At 41.1% G+C, this 21,627-nt stretch overlaps 1 protein-coding gene across 1 annotated transcript in view; it reads left to right on the top strand.

Moving 5' to 3' along the window:
* The window catches only part of LOC310962285 (serine/threonine-protein kinase D3-like), a 42,253-nt gene extending 21,881 nt beyond the window's left edge, over positions 1-20,372 (top strand). The window contains exons 6-19 of the mRNA XM_083934697.1: positions 4,202-4,391; positions 4,487-4,564; positions 5,693-5,858; positions 6,041-6,164; positions 6,270-6,347; positions 9,100-9,376; positions 13,271-13,323; positions 15,219-15,291; positions 15,471-15,577; positions 15,663-15,824; positions 17,028-17,126; positions 17,215-17,482; positions 17,634-17,719; positions 18,588-20,372. Of these exons, the coding sequence (XP_083790823.1) occupies positions 4,202-4,391; positions 4,487-4,564; positions 5,693-5,858; positions 6,041-6,164; positions 6,270-6,347; positions 9,100-9,376; positions 13,271-13,323; positions 15,219-15,291; positions 15,471-15,577; positions 15,663-15,824; positions 17,028-17,126; positions 17,215-17,482; positions 17,634-17,719; positions 18,588-18,761 (1,935 nt within the window). The 3' untranslated portion in view covers positions 18,762-20,372. The remainder of the gene's footprint in view (positions 1-4,201; positions 4,392-4,486; positions 4,565-5,692; positions 5,859-6,040; positions 6,165-6,269; positions 6,348-9,099; positions 9,377-13,270; positions 13,324-15,218; positions 15,292-15,470; positions 15,578-15,662; positions 15,825-17,027; positions 17,127-17,214; positions 17,483-17,633; positions 17,720-18,587) is intronic.
* The last annotated feature ends 1,255 nt before the right edge of the window (positions 20,373-21,627 follow it).

Below are 21,627 nucleotides of genomic sequence, written 5' to 3'. Positions count from 1 at the left end.
TGTGTGTGTGTGTGTGTGTGTGTGTGTGTGTGTGTGTGTGTGTGTGTGTGTGTGTGTGTGTGTGTGTGTGTGTGTGTGTGTGTGTGTGTGTGTGTGTGTGTGTGTGTGTGTGTGTGTGTGTGTGTGTGTGTGTGTGTGTGTGTGTGTGTGTGTGTGTGTGTGTGTGTGTGTGTGTGTGTGTGTGTATACCCATGCTGCCTTTGCGTGCAATTTCATTGCGCCCTGCTCGGCAGCCTCGATTCTGTCACGTTCTTAACTCAAGGAAAAAACAGACTACTTCTTAAAGTTTAAAAAGTTTATCACAAAAACAGCAACGAATATTCTGCTTGGCCAAGGGGTCTCTCTGGTGTCAGAAACCACAGTCATCCTCCCAGACCGGCTCTCGTTCGTTCACGAGTTGAATCCTCTGCCCTCTGGTCACACTGTTCCTCCAATGCACCAACAGTTCCTGTAGGAAGAACACTCCCTACTGTAGCGTCACTTCCTGGGGCTGGTCCCCTCTCATCTAACTGCACCTGCTTTTAACCTGTGGCATATCTGCAGCATCCTTTTATTATGCCATCTGTGTCAAATAGATGATAATGTGAAAGCACGCTAAATCATGTTTATTTAACTTCTATACGTACACAGTGAGTAATAACAAAACTCCTATTATATTCTCAAAGCAATTTCAGTCAAAAACAACTGGACTGGTTGTTTGTCTAGGAAGACGTTTCACCTCTCATCCAAGAGGCTTCATCAGTTCATGTACGCATCTGACCAGGCTGGGACTGGTCCAACTAACTGGTGTGGAGATCCAAGTATTTAACCTCTCACAAGGCCGATGATGTCACTGACCCCCTTTGTGCTCCAAGTGCCCACGCCCGTCGTTAGAGTGACAGTCGTTGGTGGGCAGTTGGTTTCGACTTCGTTAGTGCTCTATTGAGTCTGAACGACAGTCGTTGGGGTCACCCGGGCCATGTGTGAACAGTTGTCCTTTGAGGTTAGATTGTTGAATCTCCTGGGAAGGGATGAAAGGGCAGCATTGTAAATTGGAGATAAGTGGTGTCTCAGACCCCCTCCTCTGTTTAGCGATGGTTTCTCCACTTTTACATAGATGGCTTCTTTTACTCCTCTTTCAAACCATCTGTCCTCTCTGTCCAAGATTTGGACATTGCTGTCATCAAAGGAGTGGGCTTTCTCCTTGAGGTGTAAGTGGACAGCCGAGTCCAGGCCTGAGGAGTTAGCTCTCCTGTGTTGGGCCATGCGTTTATGCAGTGGTTGTTTTGTTTCTCCAATGTAAAGATCTTTGCATTCCTCGTTGCATTGGACAGCATAAACCAGGTTGCTTTTGTGGTGGTGTGGTGTTCTGTCCTTCGGATGTACTAGTCTCTGTCTGAGTGTGTTACCGGGTTTGAAATACACAGGGATGCAGTGTTTGTTGAAAATCCTCCTGAGTTTCTCCGGAGAAACTCAGGAGGATTGCAAAGATCTTTACATTGGAGAAACAAAACAACCACTGCATAAACGCATGGCCCAACACAGGAGAGCTAACTCCTCAGGCCTGGACTCGGCTGTCCACTTACACCTCAAGGAGAAAGCCCACTCCTTTGATGACAGCAATGTCCAAATCTTGGACAGAGAGGACAGATGGTTTGAAAGAGGAGTAAAAGAAGCCATCTATGTAAAAGTGGAGAAACCATCGCTAAACAGAGGAGGGGGTCTGAGACACCACTTATCTCCAATTTACAATGCTGCCCTTTCATCCCTTCCCAGGAGATTCAACAATCTAACCTCAAAGGACAACTGTTCACACATGGCCCGGGTGACCCCAACGACTGTCGTTCAGACTCAATAGAGCACTAACGAAGTCGAAACCAACTGCCCACCAACGACTGTCACTCTAACGACGGGCGTGGGCACTTGGAGCACAAAGGGGGTCAGTGACATCATCGGCCTTGTGAGAGGTTAAATACTTGGATCTCCACACCAGTTAGTTGGACCAGTCCCAGCCTGGTCAGATGCGTACATGAACTGATGAAGCCTCTTGGATGAGAGCTGAAACATCTTCCTAGACAAACAACCAGTCCAGTTGTTTTTTGACTGAAATTGCTTTGAGGATAACGATGACCTGGACGAATGAGAACATTCACAGTCCTATTATATTGTGACAGAAATCAACACTTGATGTTTAAAAATCCCCACAATTCTGTGGATCCGATTTTCGCCTCAGGGAGGGAACCAATCACAGAACGGGGAGGTATGGCGAGACGATGATGACGTCCATGCAACCCACAGAAGCTTGTAGTTTGTTTACATCTACGGATCCAACATGGCAGCGGACGCAAAGTTATCTTTCGTTGCATCCTTAGATACTTCTTCACTCATGTTTGTCTCGCACAAATAGCAATAGTTGCTCAACGCCATCATGTCATGTGAATCTCTGACCCATTGTCTTCTTCCTCGTCGAATTTCTGTAGCTCTTCATACGTCATCTAGTATAATTGATAGGACCGGCTGAGCTACGTACAGTTGCATTTGATAGACATTCGTAGCTCCACATAAACGGCTCTGGGCGGTCGTAAACCACGCCTCAAATACGACAAAATGAATGGGTGGTTCCCAGCATTAGCCAGGCTAGTAACATATAGGGGACGGAGCGGCAGTAGAGAGGTCAATTTGTCAATAAAGTTTGCAAAAGATCAAAAAAACACACATCGTGACCATGAAGGAACAGGCGTGCCTGCAGTTACATCTCACTGCCACAGGGGCCGCTAGAAACATCACATCTGAAATCTGATGGATTACGACTTTAAAAGAATAATAAATGGGCTTGTTTAGCAGGTCTGGTCCCAAATTAAACAAAGCGAAGAATAAAAGATGCAGATCGCGATGTAAACAAACACGTGCGCTTTGTCAGGTGGATCTGTGTTTCTGTAATCAAACATGTCACAGTTCTCGTATTAAAAGCTCTCCACTGATCATTCAGACTTTGATCAGATGTCGTGAGGTTTGTGCGTTGGTATGTAAGAAGGTGGATTAACTGCTCTGGACTAATTCAGGCCCCATTGTGTCACCTGCTTCCTGCTCTGAGCGCAGTACCGCGACCTTTAAGGCTACGCGCCGCACAAGGACGTTCATTGTTCTGGCGGACAGAAAAGATTTCTTCTGTGCTCCACTTTCAAATGTGATGCCTCAGCTGAACCGCCTGAACCCAAATCGTTCCCTTTGGTCGCGTTCAAGTCCAGCGGAGAAAAGAAGAAAACACGACAGGGAATGTGCAGGTCTTAAAAACACTAAATTCACTTCTCTAAAGAAATAAAAGCTTCAGAAGATATTTAAAAGTCTTTTATTTAATGTACAAAAGTCCAAAGTGATCGTAGGCTGTCAGTAGAAAACTTACATTGATTTGATATATTTTTCTGCCACTTAGAATCGATTTCTTAAGTGAATATTGAGAAATGAAAAAGAAAAGAAAAAAGAAAAGAAGATGTGATATAAATGTGTCATCATAAAATTATAAAAATAAATATTCAGTGAATAGTTAGATAATAAATTATTTAAGCTTTACCTTTAATTTAATAAAGTTACAAGTGATTGTCAGTGAAAAACTTCAATTTATTTACTATACTGTTTCTGCCACTTAGCTGGGTCCAAGTCAGGTGAATTACATTTTTATATTACTGTGAAATTTTGAGAAAAATGTGATATAAATGTATTTACTTGATAAAATGATAAAAACAAGTATTTCATAAATAGTCAGATAATAAATCATTTAGGCTTTGTTGGTTTCCCCTCATTGTTGGAGCGGTATGATCCTGAAAACGGGTATTCAGATTTTACTTTAAGTGATATTCAAAAGCTATTACAATGTCTTAAATTAAATGTTGTGTTAAAAATGGTTCATCCAAAACATATGAATCATAATGATTTTTACTAAAGTAAACTCAGGACCTGCGTATTATCCAAAGAGTTTTGGATGATGAATATTTGGTATTCATTGGTTGATTTTCTAAAACATTTTTATTGCTATCATTTACTTTTATGAAATTCAACAGATTTTTTTTGTTGTTGTTTATTTTGTTTTTGTTATTTATTCCCCTTTTGTGCCAGGGAAACAAAGAGATCTTCATCATAAAAAAATAACTAAACTGACTATATATACTGTATATTTACATGTATGTATGTTTATCCCCTCCTCACTCCCTCCTGGTCGGAGCAGCGCCCCCTGCTGGGCGCAGGGAAGCGTAACTCCCTGCTGAGCGGTCGTCCCATCTGGATGGAGAAGATGGTCCTGGGCCGGGTCAAAGTCCCTCACACCTTCTCCGTCCACACCTACACTCGTCCCACCATCTGCCAGTTCTGCAAACGCCTGCTGAAGGGCCTCTTCCGCCAGGGCATGCAGTGCAAAGGTTCACCTAAACATCTTCACCGTTTCACATTGCTGCTGGAACACATGCGTCTTTGATTACGGTTGTTTGATTCCTCTTCTCTTTTCTTTCTGTAGATTGTAAATTTAACTGCCATAAGAGATGTGCGGCCAAAATACCTCGAGACTGCCTCGGTGAGGTCGACTTTAACGGAGGTGAGTTTCCCGTTTCTGTGAGCACAAAACACACCTGTTACCCTGAAAGCCTAACGTTACACCGCGCGTATCAGGGGCCAACAGAGGCGCTGTTGTGCGCTGTTTTTAAAACTGAGGTTAAAACGGATCTTTGAAAATAAAACACAGACCACGCAGTGTAGCTTGTGCTTGTAGCTGCTGTTCTTGAGACACTGTGACAGAGAAGTGTTCTTCCCCGTGAGTGATAGAAACAAACAAACGAAGGTAAAGCTGCAGGCTGCGACGGGACTTCGTGGTGCATTCAGGTGCACCTCAGAGAAACTTTTAAAATACTCTTTTTCCATCTAGACGTGACTTTCCTTACCAGGTTTTTAAGACTTTTATGCGTGCCTACGACTTTTCTTCTTGCAAATTATCACAAAAACTAAAAAAATGTTTATAGCTCAAATAAGTTATGGAGTGTTTAGAAATATTTTCTAGCGGAAGTGCCAGTAAAATCTGATGAAAAAATGGGTTTCATTTTTGTATTTATGACACTTTATTTATTATTGTATCATTCCATCCCCCCATTATTTATGAATTTATTTTTATGTATTTAAATTATCATTAGTAATATGCCCTGCCTTCTTTTGTTCTCTTAAATTAATTAATAACTGATTTAATCCCTCTCTGTACATATATATATATATATATTCTCTCCAAATGTTTTATTTATCTATTTCTCTTCCTCATTTTATTTTGCTCCTTATCCCTTTTTTCTCACTGCTTTTATACCACTATGTCCCCTCTCTTTTCTTTCTCTTGTTATTCATTGTTATTTGTGTGCACTTGTTTGTTCTATCAATATCCCCAATAAAAATAATAAAAAAATAAATAAAAGTTATTGTTTAATGCCTTGGACGACCTTTTAGCTCAGGTTGTACAGATTTGAGGGTTGGAGGACTGTTGCTGTTGCAGAGTTCAGAGGGTTCAGACCGTGCTGTTCAAATAAAGTGTGTCATGCTTTATTATTTCTGGGGAGAATCTGGAGGTTTCCCTCTTGGCTTTGAGGTGGCCTGGTGGCCGTTAGAGGACCTGCACATTGATGAAACCCTGAGAACTTGCTAGTATTATACTAACTGAGACTCTTTGTGCTTGTTCCTCCCGCAGAACCAGCCAGTCCCAGTCTGGACTCCGAGGCCACAATGGAGGTGGACAACAGCGACGCCAACAGCGACGGCGGTCACAGCATGGACGAGCAGGACGACAAGCTCTTCTTCATCGAGGGGCCCTGCACGGACGGCGACAAGGACGACGAGACGCTCAGAGCCATCAGGTGGCGTGGCTGATGTGGCTTTTATCCTATTTATAATCAGTTTTGTTGCTTCTTTCAGTCTTGATATCTGGCAGTTTGTACGGAGAATAAAGCAGAATCAATCATCCATTTTAGGTTTAGAAAGATGTGTGTATTCTCGCTGCACATCCTAAAATGTGTGTTGTTGTTTGTCTCTCGTGCAGCCCGTCAACCAGCAGCAACATCCCTCTGATGCGAGTGGTTCAGTCCATCAAACACACCAAAAGGAAAAGCTCCACGGTGGTCAAAGAGGGCTGGATGGTCCACTACAGCAGCCATGACAACCTGGTGAGAGGACGGACTAAAATTGATGTATATATGAAAATATACACAAGCATTTGAAACCATTAAGTTTTTTTTCTACCCTGATGAACCTTTTATTTGTCTTTCCAGAGGAAGAGACATTACTGGAGGCTGGACAGCAAGAGTCTGACTCTGTTTCAGAATGAAAGTGGAGCCAAGTTTTACAAGGTAGGAGACCCGGCTCGGCTCAGATCCGGTTTCAGCCGCTCGGTGCCAAAACAAAGCCGCAAGCATGACAAGAAGACGGGAGGGAGTCGGGTTCATGCACACGTCACATTTAATAAGACGTTAACACACGTGGAGGTCTAGTTATCACCAGATCATTCATTGTGATTATTTTCATCAGGTCGGGACGTCTGCAGGAAGTTAAAATTGAAGAAAGCAGAACAATGTCAAAGTTATATTAACTGCAGAGTTTTTCTGCACACTACATGTTGTGCATTTCCAACATATTTTAAAGGACAGAGCATGAAGCCGTTAACTTTGATCTAAAGCGTTGAAACAATGTTTTTATTCTGTTTTGTAAAGAGGAAAAAACAAAAGAAGCGTCATCACAGGATTCGTAGCTGTTTGGGAACTTTTTTCATTGTATTAAACCAGATATACTCAACTTTATTTTTTTTTTAATTCAATTTTACAGACAAGTACACACGAAAAAGCATAACAGTTGTACAGTGTGTCCGCTTTAAGGTGAAAAAAAAACCCCAACATGAATCCCGCCATCCCTCCCAGCAACACATGTCAGACACGGTCACGATGACCGACCGGGCATAATATAACATAAGTAGATAGGTAAAGTAAAAAAAACAAATAAATAAAACTCTTAGCAAAAAAAATAAAGTAACTCAAGAAGGAGGAAACCAGAAGTGGGGGTTGTCTGTCCTCAGCATCATCATCAGTAGCAGTAATACTGTTACTAATAAGAGTCAGCAGTGGCTCCCAGGTTTGGTGGAATGCTGTCAAAGATCGCCTCTGTGAAAACCTTAACTTCTCCAACCTTAGACATTGTTAAATTTCACGTACCCAACTATTATGAGTCGATGACTCAACTGCAAAATGTAAGTACCAATTTAATAAACAAACATCAATAATATTTACCAAATAAAATGTTGAAATTGACCGAGATCAGGTGTACGCAAGAGATCCTCCTCTGGTTATTTTATTTACTTTTATAAACAAGCTCTATTTTGATGCTCTTTTATGCACTCTGGCACTTTGTCTTTGTCCTCTCTACTGACAATTGTGCATCAACTATAATGCATCAAATTCACTATGGTTCTGTTATACGTCACGCCTCTTTTGCGTTTGGAATGGCGAAATTAGGTGTGATTGGACTGTTTCTATGGAGCAGGGGGAATGTAAAAGTCGTTCAAAGAAAAAAGGTCACACCATGACCCTTCTGGGACTCCGTATAAAACAGAGAGACGCAAAAAATCCTCACATTTGAGAAGCTTGTACCAGAGATTTTCTGTCTATCCACTGATCAGTTAATCAATTGAGATGGTTTCTGACCAGATCCAGCATCTGATTTTGCTGATTTGTAAAGGTTAAAAACCTAAAAAAAATTATCTTTGAGTGTAATTCCAGCGCAAAATCAGCCCAGGGTCTTTTTCCGGTAATCACATAAATCAAATAAGCCATTGTGACAGTGTATGAACTCTTAACAGAGAAATCCAGTACAGTCGCTAACAGCCGGACGTGTGATTAGCTCGAGGCAGTACAGTGAAGGCATTCAAACGTCTTTTTTAACCACTAATGCTGCTCAAAATAACAGCAAACCTCTGCAGTAGCATGAGAAGAGTCCCTACACAGAAAACAAAGCACCAATGGGCTCCTTCCTTTGGGATTGACTTTGGTAACCGACTTGAATGGACTTTACTATGAGAGGAGCTGGTACAGGGGCCAGTAGGTAAGTCTTTAAAACACTCTTTAAAACACTCTTGGGTTCACTAACAACGTTGTTGGAGCTTTGTTTTTTGCGTAGGGACTCTTCTCATGCTAATACAGAGGTTTGGTGTTATTTTGAGCAGCATTAGTGGTTAAAAAAAGACCTTTGAATGCCTTCACTGTACTGCCCCAAGCTAATCACTGTTAGCCACGCCCGGCTGTTAGCGACTCTCCCGGTTTTCTCCGTTAATAGTTGTTACAGTTGCTTATAAAATTACACTTTAAATTTCCAACTTTTTGGAATATTAGTTTCCTTGAAATATGCCATGATCACCGGTGTGATTTCAGGTCAGTGCAGCTGCAGCTCTCGTCTCTCTCTCTTACTCCACCTTCCTTTCATCTCGTGTCTGCCAGTGACCCCGGTGACCTTCACCACCACTAAGCGCTGCAGAAAAACCTTCCCTTTGAAGAGAAAGCCAGAGAGAGCGGCGTGAGGGTGGTTTGCGGTCGCTTCCCCGCTCTCTCTTTCTCTCTCTTTCTCTCTCTGGCTCTCTCTGGCTCGTCGCCACGCTGCCTCGTGCCCCAAAATGTCCAAGGCACGTCCTGCCTTTTTAATCAGAGCGGCAGGATGAAGAGATGCTGATCTGAGTTTGTGGTTTGAGGAGGAGGGGGAGAACTTGGCCAAAGACAAAACGAGGGACCTCGTTCTCCTTTATATGTTTGATCTGGCAGGTTTAGGCTTTTTTTGGACGGGTGGAGGGAAGGATGGGAAGTTTCAAACACAGTTCAGCAGAGAGAGGAGAGGTGTTAGCCTGGAGGGAGCAACCAGCTGACACATTTAAGACCTTGTGGAGGCTTCTTATTGGCTGATTAGAGTCTTTAAAAGGTTACGATTTAGCAGAAGTGACCAGAGGAGAGCAGAGATTTGCAGAAAGTGGAGGCGCGTCCAACAAGAGGAACGATCTTTTGATTATTTCGGCCTTTTCTGAGGCGTGTCTGGGTCTTAACTTTTTCTATTTATTCCGACACGCAGGAGATCCCGCTATCGGAGATCCTGCAGGTGGAGCCGGCGCAGGACTTCAGCAGCCTGCCGCAGAGCAGCAACCGCCACTGCTTTGAGGTGATCACCGGCAACATGGTGTACTACGTGGGCGAGGACAACGGCGGCCTGCACCACAACCCCATCCTGGCCGCGACCGGCGTGGGGCGGGACGTGGGCCACGGCTGGGAGAAGGCCATCCGACAGGCGATGATGCCCGTCACGCCAAAGGCCAGCGTCGGCAGCGGGCCCGGCCACGGCAGAGACCACAGTGAGTAACCGCCACCAAAGTATGGTAAAAACTAAACCTATTGATGTACAGTATATACTGAAGCTGATATTCAAGCCATTCAAACAGACAGAGCTCAAGTTTGCAAAAAATTTTTTAAAAGTGTGACTACAAAATATGTGTTATAGGGTTCATACAAAATATATAGAAGTGAGATTAATAGGATTATATCTACCTGTGTGACTAATGCATTAAAAGAAAATATCAGTGAGTTGTGAGGGAAACGTCTTTATTCTTAAAATAAATCATTTCTGACACTGACTGAAAGGTTTGAGGACATCTCTAAATACAGACACTGTTCCCATGTTTACTGAATTAATTTAGAGATATTCCAAAGTAAATGTGGAAAACGTCTACCATTCATCAGCTTTTTTCCATGGTCTAGTGTTATATGGAACGATCTGTTTCTAAAGTCACACGCGCCGGAACTCAGGAAGCTGGTGGAGTTAAAGACAGCACAAATAATGTAGAAAGCAAGAAACTATTTACTAGGGTTGCAAAGTTGGTAAGTCTTGTAAAACAGTCTTTTTTTAAAACTCTGGGTTCTCTAACTACGTTGTTGGTGCTTTGTTTTATGTGTAGGGACTCTTATCGTGCTACTGCAGAGGTTTGCTGTTATTTTGAGAAGTATTAGTGGTTAAAAGTTTTGGATGCCTTCAGCACACCGCCCTGAGCTAATCAGTGTTAGCCTTTTGGGGCTGTTGGCGTCCCTCTGGGTATTCTCTGTACATGGTGGATCAGTGAAAAAACTGTCTCCATGGCTTATTTGATGGATTTTCATGCTGAAAAAGACCATGGGGTCCATTTTTGCCGGACTTACTCTTTAAATGTTCAAAATAAAATCAGTTCTATTGTGAATCGGCACCTAAGTATCGTGATAGCACAATAAAAGTGTAGCAATGCCCCAAAGCTGTGGAACAAACTTCCGTTAGACATCAGGGAGGCCAGCGCGCTAAATATTTTTAAAAGTAAACTAAAAACGTTTCTCTTTACATTAGCTTTAACTAACCCTGGTCATTTTTACCCAATTTTAACTGCTTTTTGTCCATTTTTTCATAGTACAGAGCTGAACTTTAATTCTATAATCTATTTTTAATCCTTACTCTCTTTTATTTGTATTATCGAGTGGGTCTTATTCATGTGAAGATGTATTTTATGTCTTTTATTTTTAGCGTGTTTAACTCTGGTTTTATCTTTTATCTTATTGTCATAATTTGGCACATATTATATTACTGTTTATTCTGTGTCTTTATAATGTGAAGCACTTTGGGCTGCATTTCATGTACAAGTTTATTAATATTATTATTATTAATATTAATGACCATTACCCATTGAGGTTTATGGGGAATTGAACCCACGACCCTGCTCATTTCCCTGCGTGTCTTCACCCTTTGACTCAGTAATGGAGTCATTAATTTTAGATCACATTAGACTCTCGTGTGTTTTTGTCTTTTAATGGATTTTTGTCAGAAGAGCTTCCAAAATATTGTGTCAGGAAACGACTGTTATACAACCCCAGCACCACACACACACACACACACACACACACACACGCACACACACACACGCACACACACACACACACACACACACACACACACATGCAGACATACACACACACACACACACACACACACACACACACACACACACACACACATATGCAGACACACACACACACACACACACACACACACTCACTGCTGACATTTTAACGTGATTGAAGGGATTTCAGAGGATTTTCCGCTCTGATTCATCTCTCAGGTTAAAGTGCCTTTTTGTCTGGAAATAAAGAGTTTTAAGTTTCATCCCAAAATGAGATCTAAAAATAAATAAATAAATCACCATTAAACTGTTTCCATTGTTATAAAACGGTCAGCTGTGTTTTCCACCTGTTGAGTAATTGATGTCAGGGTTTCTTTCCCAGAATAGATGTTTTGTTTTTCAATTCAATTACAGCAATAAATTAATGGACAGATTATATAACAGTGCTTCTATTTTTTTGGGCTCATCTCAGCGACAAAAACAGCCAAACAGAGGACTTTTGTTATTGTATTAAAATACAAAAAAAACGTAACGTGAAAAAAGAAAAACTTAGCAGGAATTAAAAAATGTAATGAAAACAAAGCAGGTAAATAAATAACGACATCACTGAAGCTCTAATTCAGGATATAGTGGAGTCAATAAAATTATATAAACTGATCTAATGCTGCGTTCACTGCAGCGTGTTCATTTGAATGTCAGTCTGAAACGTTTTTTTAATAACTAAACATTAAAACATAAACTGTTAAATAATATAATTTAAAAACTCAGCCATTTGTTTCATTTCAGCAGTTTTTATTGTAAAAGACTGTTTTTAAGACACAAATAAGACACAAAACATAAATAAGACACAAAACTACACACATACATCAATAAGCCGTTTTTATGTCTAAACTATTAACAGAGAAATCTGGTAGAGTCTCTAACAGCCGGACGTGGCTAACACTGATTAGCTCAGGGCAGCACGGTGAAGGCTTTCAGCGAACTTCCTTTTGGATTGACTTTGGTAATTGACTTGAATGGTTCTCTAACTACGTTGTTGGTGCTTCGGTTAATGTGTCCGGACTCTCATGCTGCTGCAGAGGTTTGGTGTTATTTGGAGCAGTAGAGACTTAGACTTCTCTGTATTGATCCCTTGGGATGAACTCCCGCAAGGAAATTGAGTTTCCAGCAGCTTACGAACACAAGCGAGGTATAAAAAATAAATACAGTATAAGATAACCAATAAACTCTTAGCTAAATAGATACAGAGTACTTAAAAAAACAGTAAACAATAAACTATTAGTTCAATTTACAGTATATGAAGTAGATGTAAGAATACAGGTAAAATAAAATTCACGGAAAATGAAACAAGATAAGTTAAATGTAGAGGAAATGTATAAGATATAATATGTAATACTGTTTATGACAGAAATGAGCAGTCAGATTAAATGATTGCACTTAAGTTGTGGATAAAGTTATTGCACAAAAAACGAAGATAAGTGTCCAGGTATGTAGAGTAGATTATTAATTAGTAAGTATTGTATATGCATACATATGTATGTAACCAGTGTTAGTGGTTAAAGAAGCCGCTTTAAAGCCATCACCCAACGGCCCGGGTAGTATTCAGTGTTAACCACGTCCGGATTTCTCCGTTAATAGTTGTTACTAAAAAAAAAAAACGTCTCAATGGTTTATCAGATGTATGTAAGTGCCGAAAAAGACCATGGGATGATTTTGTGCCTGATTTGCACTTTAAGTTTAAGAATGAGCAGTCTGACTGCAGATCGGGACTTCCCGCAGTTTATATCAATACTAACGCTCTGGACGATGACCTCACCGATGACCTGGACATCAGCGGGCGGCAGACTGTTGGTATCGGTCGCCGCGGGAGGGATGACCTGACCAAACCCGCGGCCAGCGATCTGAAATCAATAGGAAGCTCATCAGTGGAAACTCACTCGCGGTAGCAGCAGGTTTCCTCTGAACAGACCGCGCCCTCGGCTTCTTTTTAATGTCAGGCCGAATTAACACAGCATGCAACAGTTACAGCTTCCTGTATTCACCGACATATTTAAATACACAGACAGGAAGTAGAGGCTTTTATTCTTTGTGAAATCTGGGAAATGATTTGGAGGTGGTTATCACAGCTGGAAACATCCTGGAGAGTTCTTTCATCACGAATCCTCCTCCGTCACCTCTGTCTGTAACAAAAGTAGGAAATGAGACTTTAATGATTTAGAGGTTAGAAAAATAAACGGCGCATGAGCCCCGAGTGACGGAGTTCACACGTGTGTTTGCGGCTCACAGGATTCTATGTTTATCAGCCTTGTTGTTTGTCTCGTGTCTCCTCAGAGGAAGTCTCTATCAGCATATCAGTGTCCAACTCCCAGATACAAGAAAACGTGGTAAGTCTTCCCTGTTATATTACATTCAATATGTTATATTGTCATCTATGTGTTGTTATCACTTCTCTAACAACTGAACTGATGTGCAATCGGACCGTTAAGTCTGACGTAACGCCCTTTAAAATACGATTTCCGGGTCCAAACGCTCCGTTGAAACAAAACAGACACAAGGGCCGAACATGTGAACAATTACGATCACCTCTTTCGTGAAACAACAATGACAATAAAGGATTCTGACCCGTTTCAATTCAGAATCGATTTCCCAGAAAGTAAAACGCAGGATCGAAAAATGACTTTACCAATTTATTAAATGAAAAAGCTGAGGCTGAAATTGGGTTTGGATTTCTGTTAATGCAACAAAACGGCTTGTAGCAGCCACTTTTTTATCTGTGCTGGATTATACATGCATTCCTCTGCACAGTGTCTTAATATGGTCGACTCAGCTTACCATGCTTCTTTAAGCTTCATTACCAACTGGAAAGCTCGCACTCACACTGTGAGTTATACTCTCGGTTAGGATGGCCTTCTCTGGCCACATGTAGGCTGTCAGTGTAAGGGTACGTCCACACGATCGAGAACGACCATTTTTTTTCTCTGTCGTTCTTAAAAAGTTTTCCGTCCACACATATGTGGCCTACCAGCTAAAAACGCAGTAGTACACATGCCAGGCCTGGATGTGGCGCTGTTACTGCCACAGAAATACACCAACAACGGAGAGGAAGAGAGGGAGACGCTGTTATGTAGAATCATAATATAAACACAGGAGAGTTTGTTGCCAAATCTGGAGACTTCCCAAATCCTTGTGCTGTTTTGGACCCTGATGCACCGATCACTCACATGAGTCCAGTTCATTCTGGTCCGTGTCTCTCTCCACGCAGCAGCACTGTGTGACGACGTGGGGGTTAGAGGTCAGAGGTGGGGCGATGACAGCATCGAAAACAAAGTATGCGTTTTCGCCGTCCAGACACCACGGGGGCGTTTTCAAATATTCCCACTCTGGGACCTGGTTACAAAGAGGCTGCGATAACGCCGGATGAGTGTAGATGGTCGACCAAACCGATACTAAAGTTATAGTAGTTACAGGAAAAGCTTTGTGTGGATGAGCACTAAGGGAGTTCTTGGTGTACCTCCCTCTTATTTATGTTCTGTCATTAAACGTGCAGTCGGCAACATTTTTTTGATCATATTCACTGAAACCGACACTATGCTCCAATAGAACAACATAAATCATCTGGTTTTAGGAAAAAAAACGCGCCTCTATGTGCACGTAGAGCTTGTTGTTTGTTTTGCAAAAACTGACCACGCCCGGTTCATCCTGTCCACTCACAGGGCTGTGAGAGCCGACTCTCAGGCACAGTTCGTGCACACGCTAGGCATACGCTAAATGACGCTAGCAGTTGCTATCTATGAGTGAGTTAGCCAGCCTACCTCCACGTAGCATGTGCACCGTGCCGTTTATTGATGAGAGAAGACACAGGTGCGTTCACAAGAATCTGGCGCACACGCACTATTTATCAATTAATTTATGTATTTATTCCTGTATTTATTTGTGCATTTATCCATTTATTGAGACTTAAGTCATGTTTAGTCCTCACACACAACAGGGCTGATAAAACCTCTCTGGGGACAGTTTATATATTAGATATTAGAGATATGTCACATCTGCCAATGTGGCTAAATGTTTGTACTCCCCTATTTACCGACTTTACTCTGAAATGTATTTAACTTCTGTCACTTCTGGGCCTCCGTACTCTCAAACTATAATCTTCATATTCTTGTGTTACAGAGCTCATTGGCGTCTCAAACTAATAATCAGGACACAAATGTAAAAATCTATTTCTTTACTTGCTTTTAATAGTTTTATGTGACACCTGTGTGATCTCTGTGTTGTTCAGGATATCAGTTCGGTGTATCAGATCTTTGCAGACGAGGTCCTCGGCTCCGGACAGTTTGGGATCGTCTACGGAGGTGAGAAGCAGCAGCGAAAATAGCTTTTCATTTAATCATCTGCCTGTCTGAAAATGTGGGGAAATAAAGACGCTGTATATTGTGTTTCTCTTTATTCCTGCTGTTTTTCATAACAAAGAATTCCAGATGAATTAAAAAAAAAAAATATCAGTCAAGAGTTAAAACTTAATTCCGTGCAGGTAAACACAGAAAGACCGGCAGAGACGTGGCGATCAAAATCATCGACAAAATGAGGTTTCCCACCAAACAGGAGAGCCAGCTGAGGAACGAGGTCGCCATCCTGCAGGTACGACATGAACAACAGTCTGCAGATCCATAAAAGATTGAAAGAAGTGGGGAAAAGTAAGGAAACTGTGTTAAATGTCCGTCAGAACCTGCACCACCCGGGGGTCGTTAACCTGGAGTGTATGTTCGAGACACCGGAGCAGGTGTACGTGGTCATGGAGAAGCTTCACGGCGACATGTTGGAGATGATTCTATCCAGCGAGAAGAGTCGGCTGCCCGAGCGCCTCACCAAGTTCCTGGTCACACAGGTCAGTGACGACCACCAACCCGTCGAATCGTGACCTTATCAGCTGCTGAACGATTAATCGTTTCGTCTGTAAGACGTCAGAATGGCCATCATGAGTTTCCAGATCATTATGTCTTGTTTTGTCCAAAACCGCCAAAATATAAAGCAGCAAATAAACACATGGAAGAAGCGGCAACCAGAGAATTTTGGGCATGTTTCTCATAAAAGTTTACCAAATTGATTATTAAAATAATTGCTGAATCGATTAATCGAGTAATCCTTGCAGCCTTATTTATGCCTTTTCCTACATAATGGTGTATGGAGTTATAGGAGTGCCATAAAAAAGACTAAAAAGATAAATTTTTAATAAATAAGTTAATCAAATATGGAAATACATAAATGTGGAAATATTAGGACTTATAATAATACATAAGCATTTACATTTATTTTGTATTTGTCTGTATGCATGCCTTTATATTTTTTTAAAGATATTTATTTTTGTAAGCATTTTTCACGTCTATTTATTTTAATCCCTTTATTTTGTTTTGCAAAAATTAATAATGAAAAAAATAAGATAATTAATAGATATTTAAATATAAAGACAAATAAAATATAAAAGAATATATTTTAAATATATACATTTTTGGACATAAATTACTCATTTACAGCATTTATGCATTTTTATGTAATTTACTTATTCTTCCATAAAAATTACTCTATTTTTTCTGTATATTTTTTAAACATTGATTTAATCATTTTTAAGTAATTTATTGGTTTTATCTTTTTATTTTCCCAATGGATGGATATGAGATTAATTTGGAATAACCCTAACCCAAGAATATGTGAAAATAAATTAAAATGCTTAAAATGATTCTTTTAGATTTGATTTGTCTTAATATTTCCACGTTTATTTGTTCTTTTATTTATTCCTCCCTCTTTATATTTTCTCATTTATTTTCTCTTTCACAGATTTATTCTTTTTTTAATGGCGCCCTTTTGACTCCATAGTGCTGAAGATAAGAGAGTTAATTATGCATCTGCAGCCGCGTTTATTAGATTTGTTCAGAAACTGGTTTGGATGCAAAGTTCAGGAGAAATTGGACCTTTTTTTAAGAGAATATTGACTTTGTCTTTAAAGTTTGTTGAATCTGTATCATCTGAGATTCACCCTGTGACTGTTTCTTTATTTGACTGTTTAATCAGCTCCTGCGTGTTTTGTTTGTAGATCCTAGTGGCACTCAGACATCTTCACTTCAAGAACATCGTCCACTGTGACCTGAAACCTGAAAACGTCCTCTTGGCCTCCGCGGACCCCTTCCCTCAGGTCAGAACACCTCCAGTCATCCTCTCTTTTCTCTCTGCTGTTTTAAACGTCCGGAGGAAAAACAGCCACCCCTCTTCTTTTCCTCCAGGTGAAGCTCTGTGACTTCGGCTTCGCTCGCATCATCGGGGAGAAGTCGTTCCGGCGCTCGGTGGTTGGCACGCCGGCCTATCTGGCGCCCGAGGTGCTGCGCAGCAAAGGCTACAACCGATCCTTAGACATGTGGTCGGTGGGCGTCATCATCTACGTCAGCCTGAGCGGGACGTTTCCCTTCAACGAGGACGAGGACATCAACGACCAGATCCAGAATGCCGCCTTCATGTACCCGTCCAACCCCTGGAAGGAGATCTCAGAACACGGTAAGGCTTAAATTAACGTGGACCGCATCTCAGTGTCTGCTGTTTGAAGACAAAGAGACCAATCTGAGTCAACTAAAGGGAAAAACTACACCGATAACGATGAATGTTTTATTTCAGCAACTAAATACTGAGTGCTTGTTTTCCCTCGCAGCCACAGACCTTATTAATAACCTGCTGCAGGTGAAGATGAGGAAACGCTACAGCGTGGACAAGTCGCTAAGTCATCCCTGGCTGCAGGTAACAGAAATGCCTTTTTTTTTGTTTTTACAAACCTCAGAGAAAATAAGTGAATACCAGGGTTATGCCAGTTCTCCCCGTATACCCCTCCAGTACAGTAGGTGGCACTTTGCCAGCATACAGCTGGTCTGATAGGTTTTTTTCTTCACGTTAACCTCTTGTCAAAATCACTACAACTTGGAAAGCGCGGAGAACACAGATGACTTTTGGACAGAATGAGGACAGAAACGGGTCTTTTTTTTTTTTTTGTAGTAACGTTAGTTGTCATGGTGAAGTCCTCGGTCCGTTTGAAGGTAAAGCTTGTGTTGTTGCTTTCTGATCTTTTCTATTTTCGAGTCAAAAAACACTGCAGCGGAGTGGGGAGGGGCCGTTAAAACCTACGGAGCACGTGCAGATGCCTGACACGATCTGACGGTGAACGTGTAAACTTGTACGAATGATCGGGGTACTAAAGGAGTTATCTTGGTCTGTTGACTGGGGTATGAAACTCTGATTTTCACTGGGGTACAGTGTTTACATGGCGTTTGAGATACCGGTGTAGTGTGTTAACCCGAATATGATCGGGTCTTTAAACTGCTTTAAACTAAATTTAAATGAAAAAAAAAGAAGCGTTGATCGTGAGTTTGGAGTAAAAACATCCGTAGATGTCAGATGTTGTGGTTGTCATCACACTTTAATGCAAATGTTCCCTTCAAACCAGCGAGAAGAAGCACAAACAAGCATAAATCTATCTCGTGAAATGAAACTATTCTAAACTTTGGCAGAAAATGCTGGAACTTTCTCTCACTGGGAAATGTCTTTCATCAGGAACTTAAACACAGGTAGCTGGGCTTAATTCTCTTTCTCTTCCTCGTCCTCATCCTTGCAGGACTACCAGACCTGGCTGGACCTCAGGGAGTTCGAGACGCGGCGGGGCGAACGCTACATCACCCACGAGAGCGACGACGCACGCTGGGAGGAGCACGCCGACGAGAGAGGCCTGCACTGCCCCAAACACTTCATCATGTCCCCGAACCTGGATGACATGGACGAGGACCCTTAGTCCCACAGGGTTCAAACTTTTCCTACGAAGAAGCAGCAGCTCCCTCAGAGGTCGACAGACTCCATGGAAGCTGCGCCCCCCAAGGTGGTGCGGCGTGTTCACGGACAGCAAAGAGGCGGCGGCAGAGGTCAGGCCGCTGTGTGACGACACTGTGGAAATAATTCAGGTCCATCTCACCTTTTTCCCTATTTCACTGCGTTTTTTCCTACAAGCCATAACAAACTGGAAGGATTTTTATTCCCAGAATTCAACGTCCAGTAAAACGTCTGCACTGCCGGTCAGACACGAGCCGCAGAAGGGCTAAAAACACAAAAACAAATCCAGAGCCTTTATAAAGTTTTCAAATATAAATATTTTTGTGACGTTTCAGATCTCGTAGAGCTGTGCAGAGGTTTCCTATGTGACGCTAACTCAGAAGAAACAAACATGCCGATTGCGTTCTCTTCTTTTTTCTTGGGAAACTCAACTTCACTGGTAATAACCAAACCTCTTCTTCCTCGTCTGCCCCAGAAAACGAAATTACAGGATGGTTTAAAACTGGATTCGTAAAGTTTGTCCTGATGGTGTCGTAAAGGAGCGAAGGTCGTGTTGTTAGCAAAAATCAAAAGGGTTTTAACATCAGTACAGTGGCCTTTTTAAGACATCTCAGCTCATCAGGAGCAGCTCTTTGTACTGTGACGTTACAGAAGATTAACTTTAAGTTACCATGTAAGCGTGCAAAACATGTTTTAGATCTTTTTAAATCAAACTTGTCACTCTGAACTCATCATCTCACCACAATTTAGCATCTGGGGGGGCTAATATTTCAGGCTATCCGGTGGCTATGGTGGGATATAAATTGTCATTTTTTTGGTTTATATTATATTTATTTTCACTCAGTTTTTTCATTTCAATTTCATTTCTCACAGTAAAAAGCTGTTTATTGGCGTTGAGTTAGCAGGTATTAACTAGCATCTACCACTTGAATGAACATTTAGCATCATAGCTTGTTAGCGTGCAAAACATCTATTAGATCTTTTAAATCTGGGTTTTATTTTAATGTATCTTGTTAACTTGTCACACGCCAATCTCTGAACCCATCATCCATCTGTGTGACGACAGCTTAGCCTCTGGGGGGGCTAATATTTCGGGCTTTTCTGTTGTTGCCAGCGTGGATGCCCGGATATAAATTTTCGTTTTTGATTTATATTGTATTTATTTTTCATTTTCTCACGATAAAAGTGTCGCTACACTCTGTAACTGTCTGTTTAATGGCGATGAGTTAGTTTTTTTTAACTTTTATCTACCAGCATGATGTAACATTTAGCATCTTAGCTTGTTAGCCTGATAGCAACATCCTGTGAAAATGTGATGTATTTAGTGCAACATGCTAACTTTAGTTTCAGGGGAATTGACTGAATTGCTGGATTATTTTTAGACTCAGGATTTATATTTAAATATAAAAAAATAAACTCAGATGAGATTATCAAGATTATTCTCCAAACTTTGTACTTTTGCAGAGAAACTAATTTTACTGAGCGATTCTCTGAAACTTTTATGGATAAGGACGCGCTGAGAATCAAGCTGCTACTGTCGTTCTTTGTCTTTCTGTGGAAACTGAAAACTGTAAAACTGATCCTGTTCCTGATCCCACTGCAGCCTGAGAATTGATTTCACACGTTTAGTTTTTTTAAATATTTTTGCAAGAAATGTTTGTGTCATGTTGACGGACTTTTGACGGGGATAAAATAAATGGTTTACTTTGGGAAAATCTCATTTTACTTCCTGGTTATTCAGATTCATTTCATATATTCAGAGCAACATCACAGGGTTACTGTTAAAAAATGCATGTAATTAACATTTCAGTAGAGAAATCTGGAACTTCAAAACAAGTTCATTTATGAGGATTTGGCACAAAAGAAGAATTGCTAAGGAAGAGAAAATAGAATAAATCTCAAATTGTCAAACGAGTAAGTAAAGATTGAGAAATATTGCTTAAATCGTGTATAATGCCAAACTCACGTCCGATTTAAACCCAAGATGTCAAGGCGAGAAACCTTTGAAACGATGATAAAATCCTCTAATTTCTTCCAAATGTGTGATTCCGACGCATCAGAAGAAAAACAAAAACAGCCCTTGAATCAGAGGAAGAAGCTGATAACGATCCGCAGCAGGATGTTTGGAAACGCTCATTTAATGACTAATCCTGAACAGGATCGCCTCGCTCTGCCGCTCCTCTGCAGGGACGGCTCCTTGTTTTGGCAGCGGCGCTGCCCACACACGTGTAACTGAATCTTTTAATTTGGGCGGCGGCGGGCTCAGTGTGAACGGCTGCTGCACAACTGTGAGCTCAGCTAACTGCTTCAAGATGTGATCCTCCAGACCGCTGCCCTTTAGTTTTCTTTCTAAAGAACAGTGGCTTCACAAGGGTTGAATTATTGAAATAAAAAATGGCCTTTTTACTCTGTTAAACAATAAATTCAAACAAACTCTTAATTTTCTTACATCTTTAGATCAAAATGTCCCTCTTTGCCCTCTCCTGTTAGTTTCTTTGTTTTCTTATGGAAGTCTAGTCACGCCAGTGTGAGATGCTGAGTAATTATTTAAGATATTAAGTCGTTCTTTTGTAAATGTTTCTCATTTCATTTCTCATTTCTCATTTTGAGATATAAACTTTTTATTTGGAGATATTAAATGAATATTTTTGAGAAAGTTTTCCATTATATTTCGATACAAAGTTAGTTTTTTGAGGGTTATCAGGTAATTTATTTTGAAAGTTTCTCATAATGATCTACAGTACATCAGGGGTGGGGAACCCAAGCTCCTGGAGGGCCACTGTCCTGCATGTTTTAGGTTTCTCTCTACTCCAACACACCTGATTTTAATG

This window comes from Echiichthys vipera (assembly GCF_963691815.1).
Source record: "Echiichthys vipera genome assembly, chromosome: 19".
In the NCBI taxonomy this organism is placed as follows: Eukaryota; Metazoa; Chordata; class Actinopteri; order Perciformes; family Trachinidae; genus Echiichthys; species Echiichthys vipera.
Note: the sequence above shows the minus strand (reverse complement) of the source record. Positions and strands in the feature narration are given on the sequence as shown.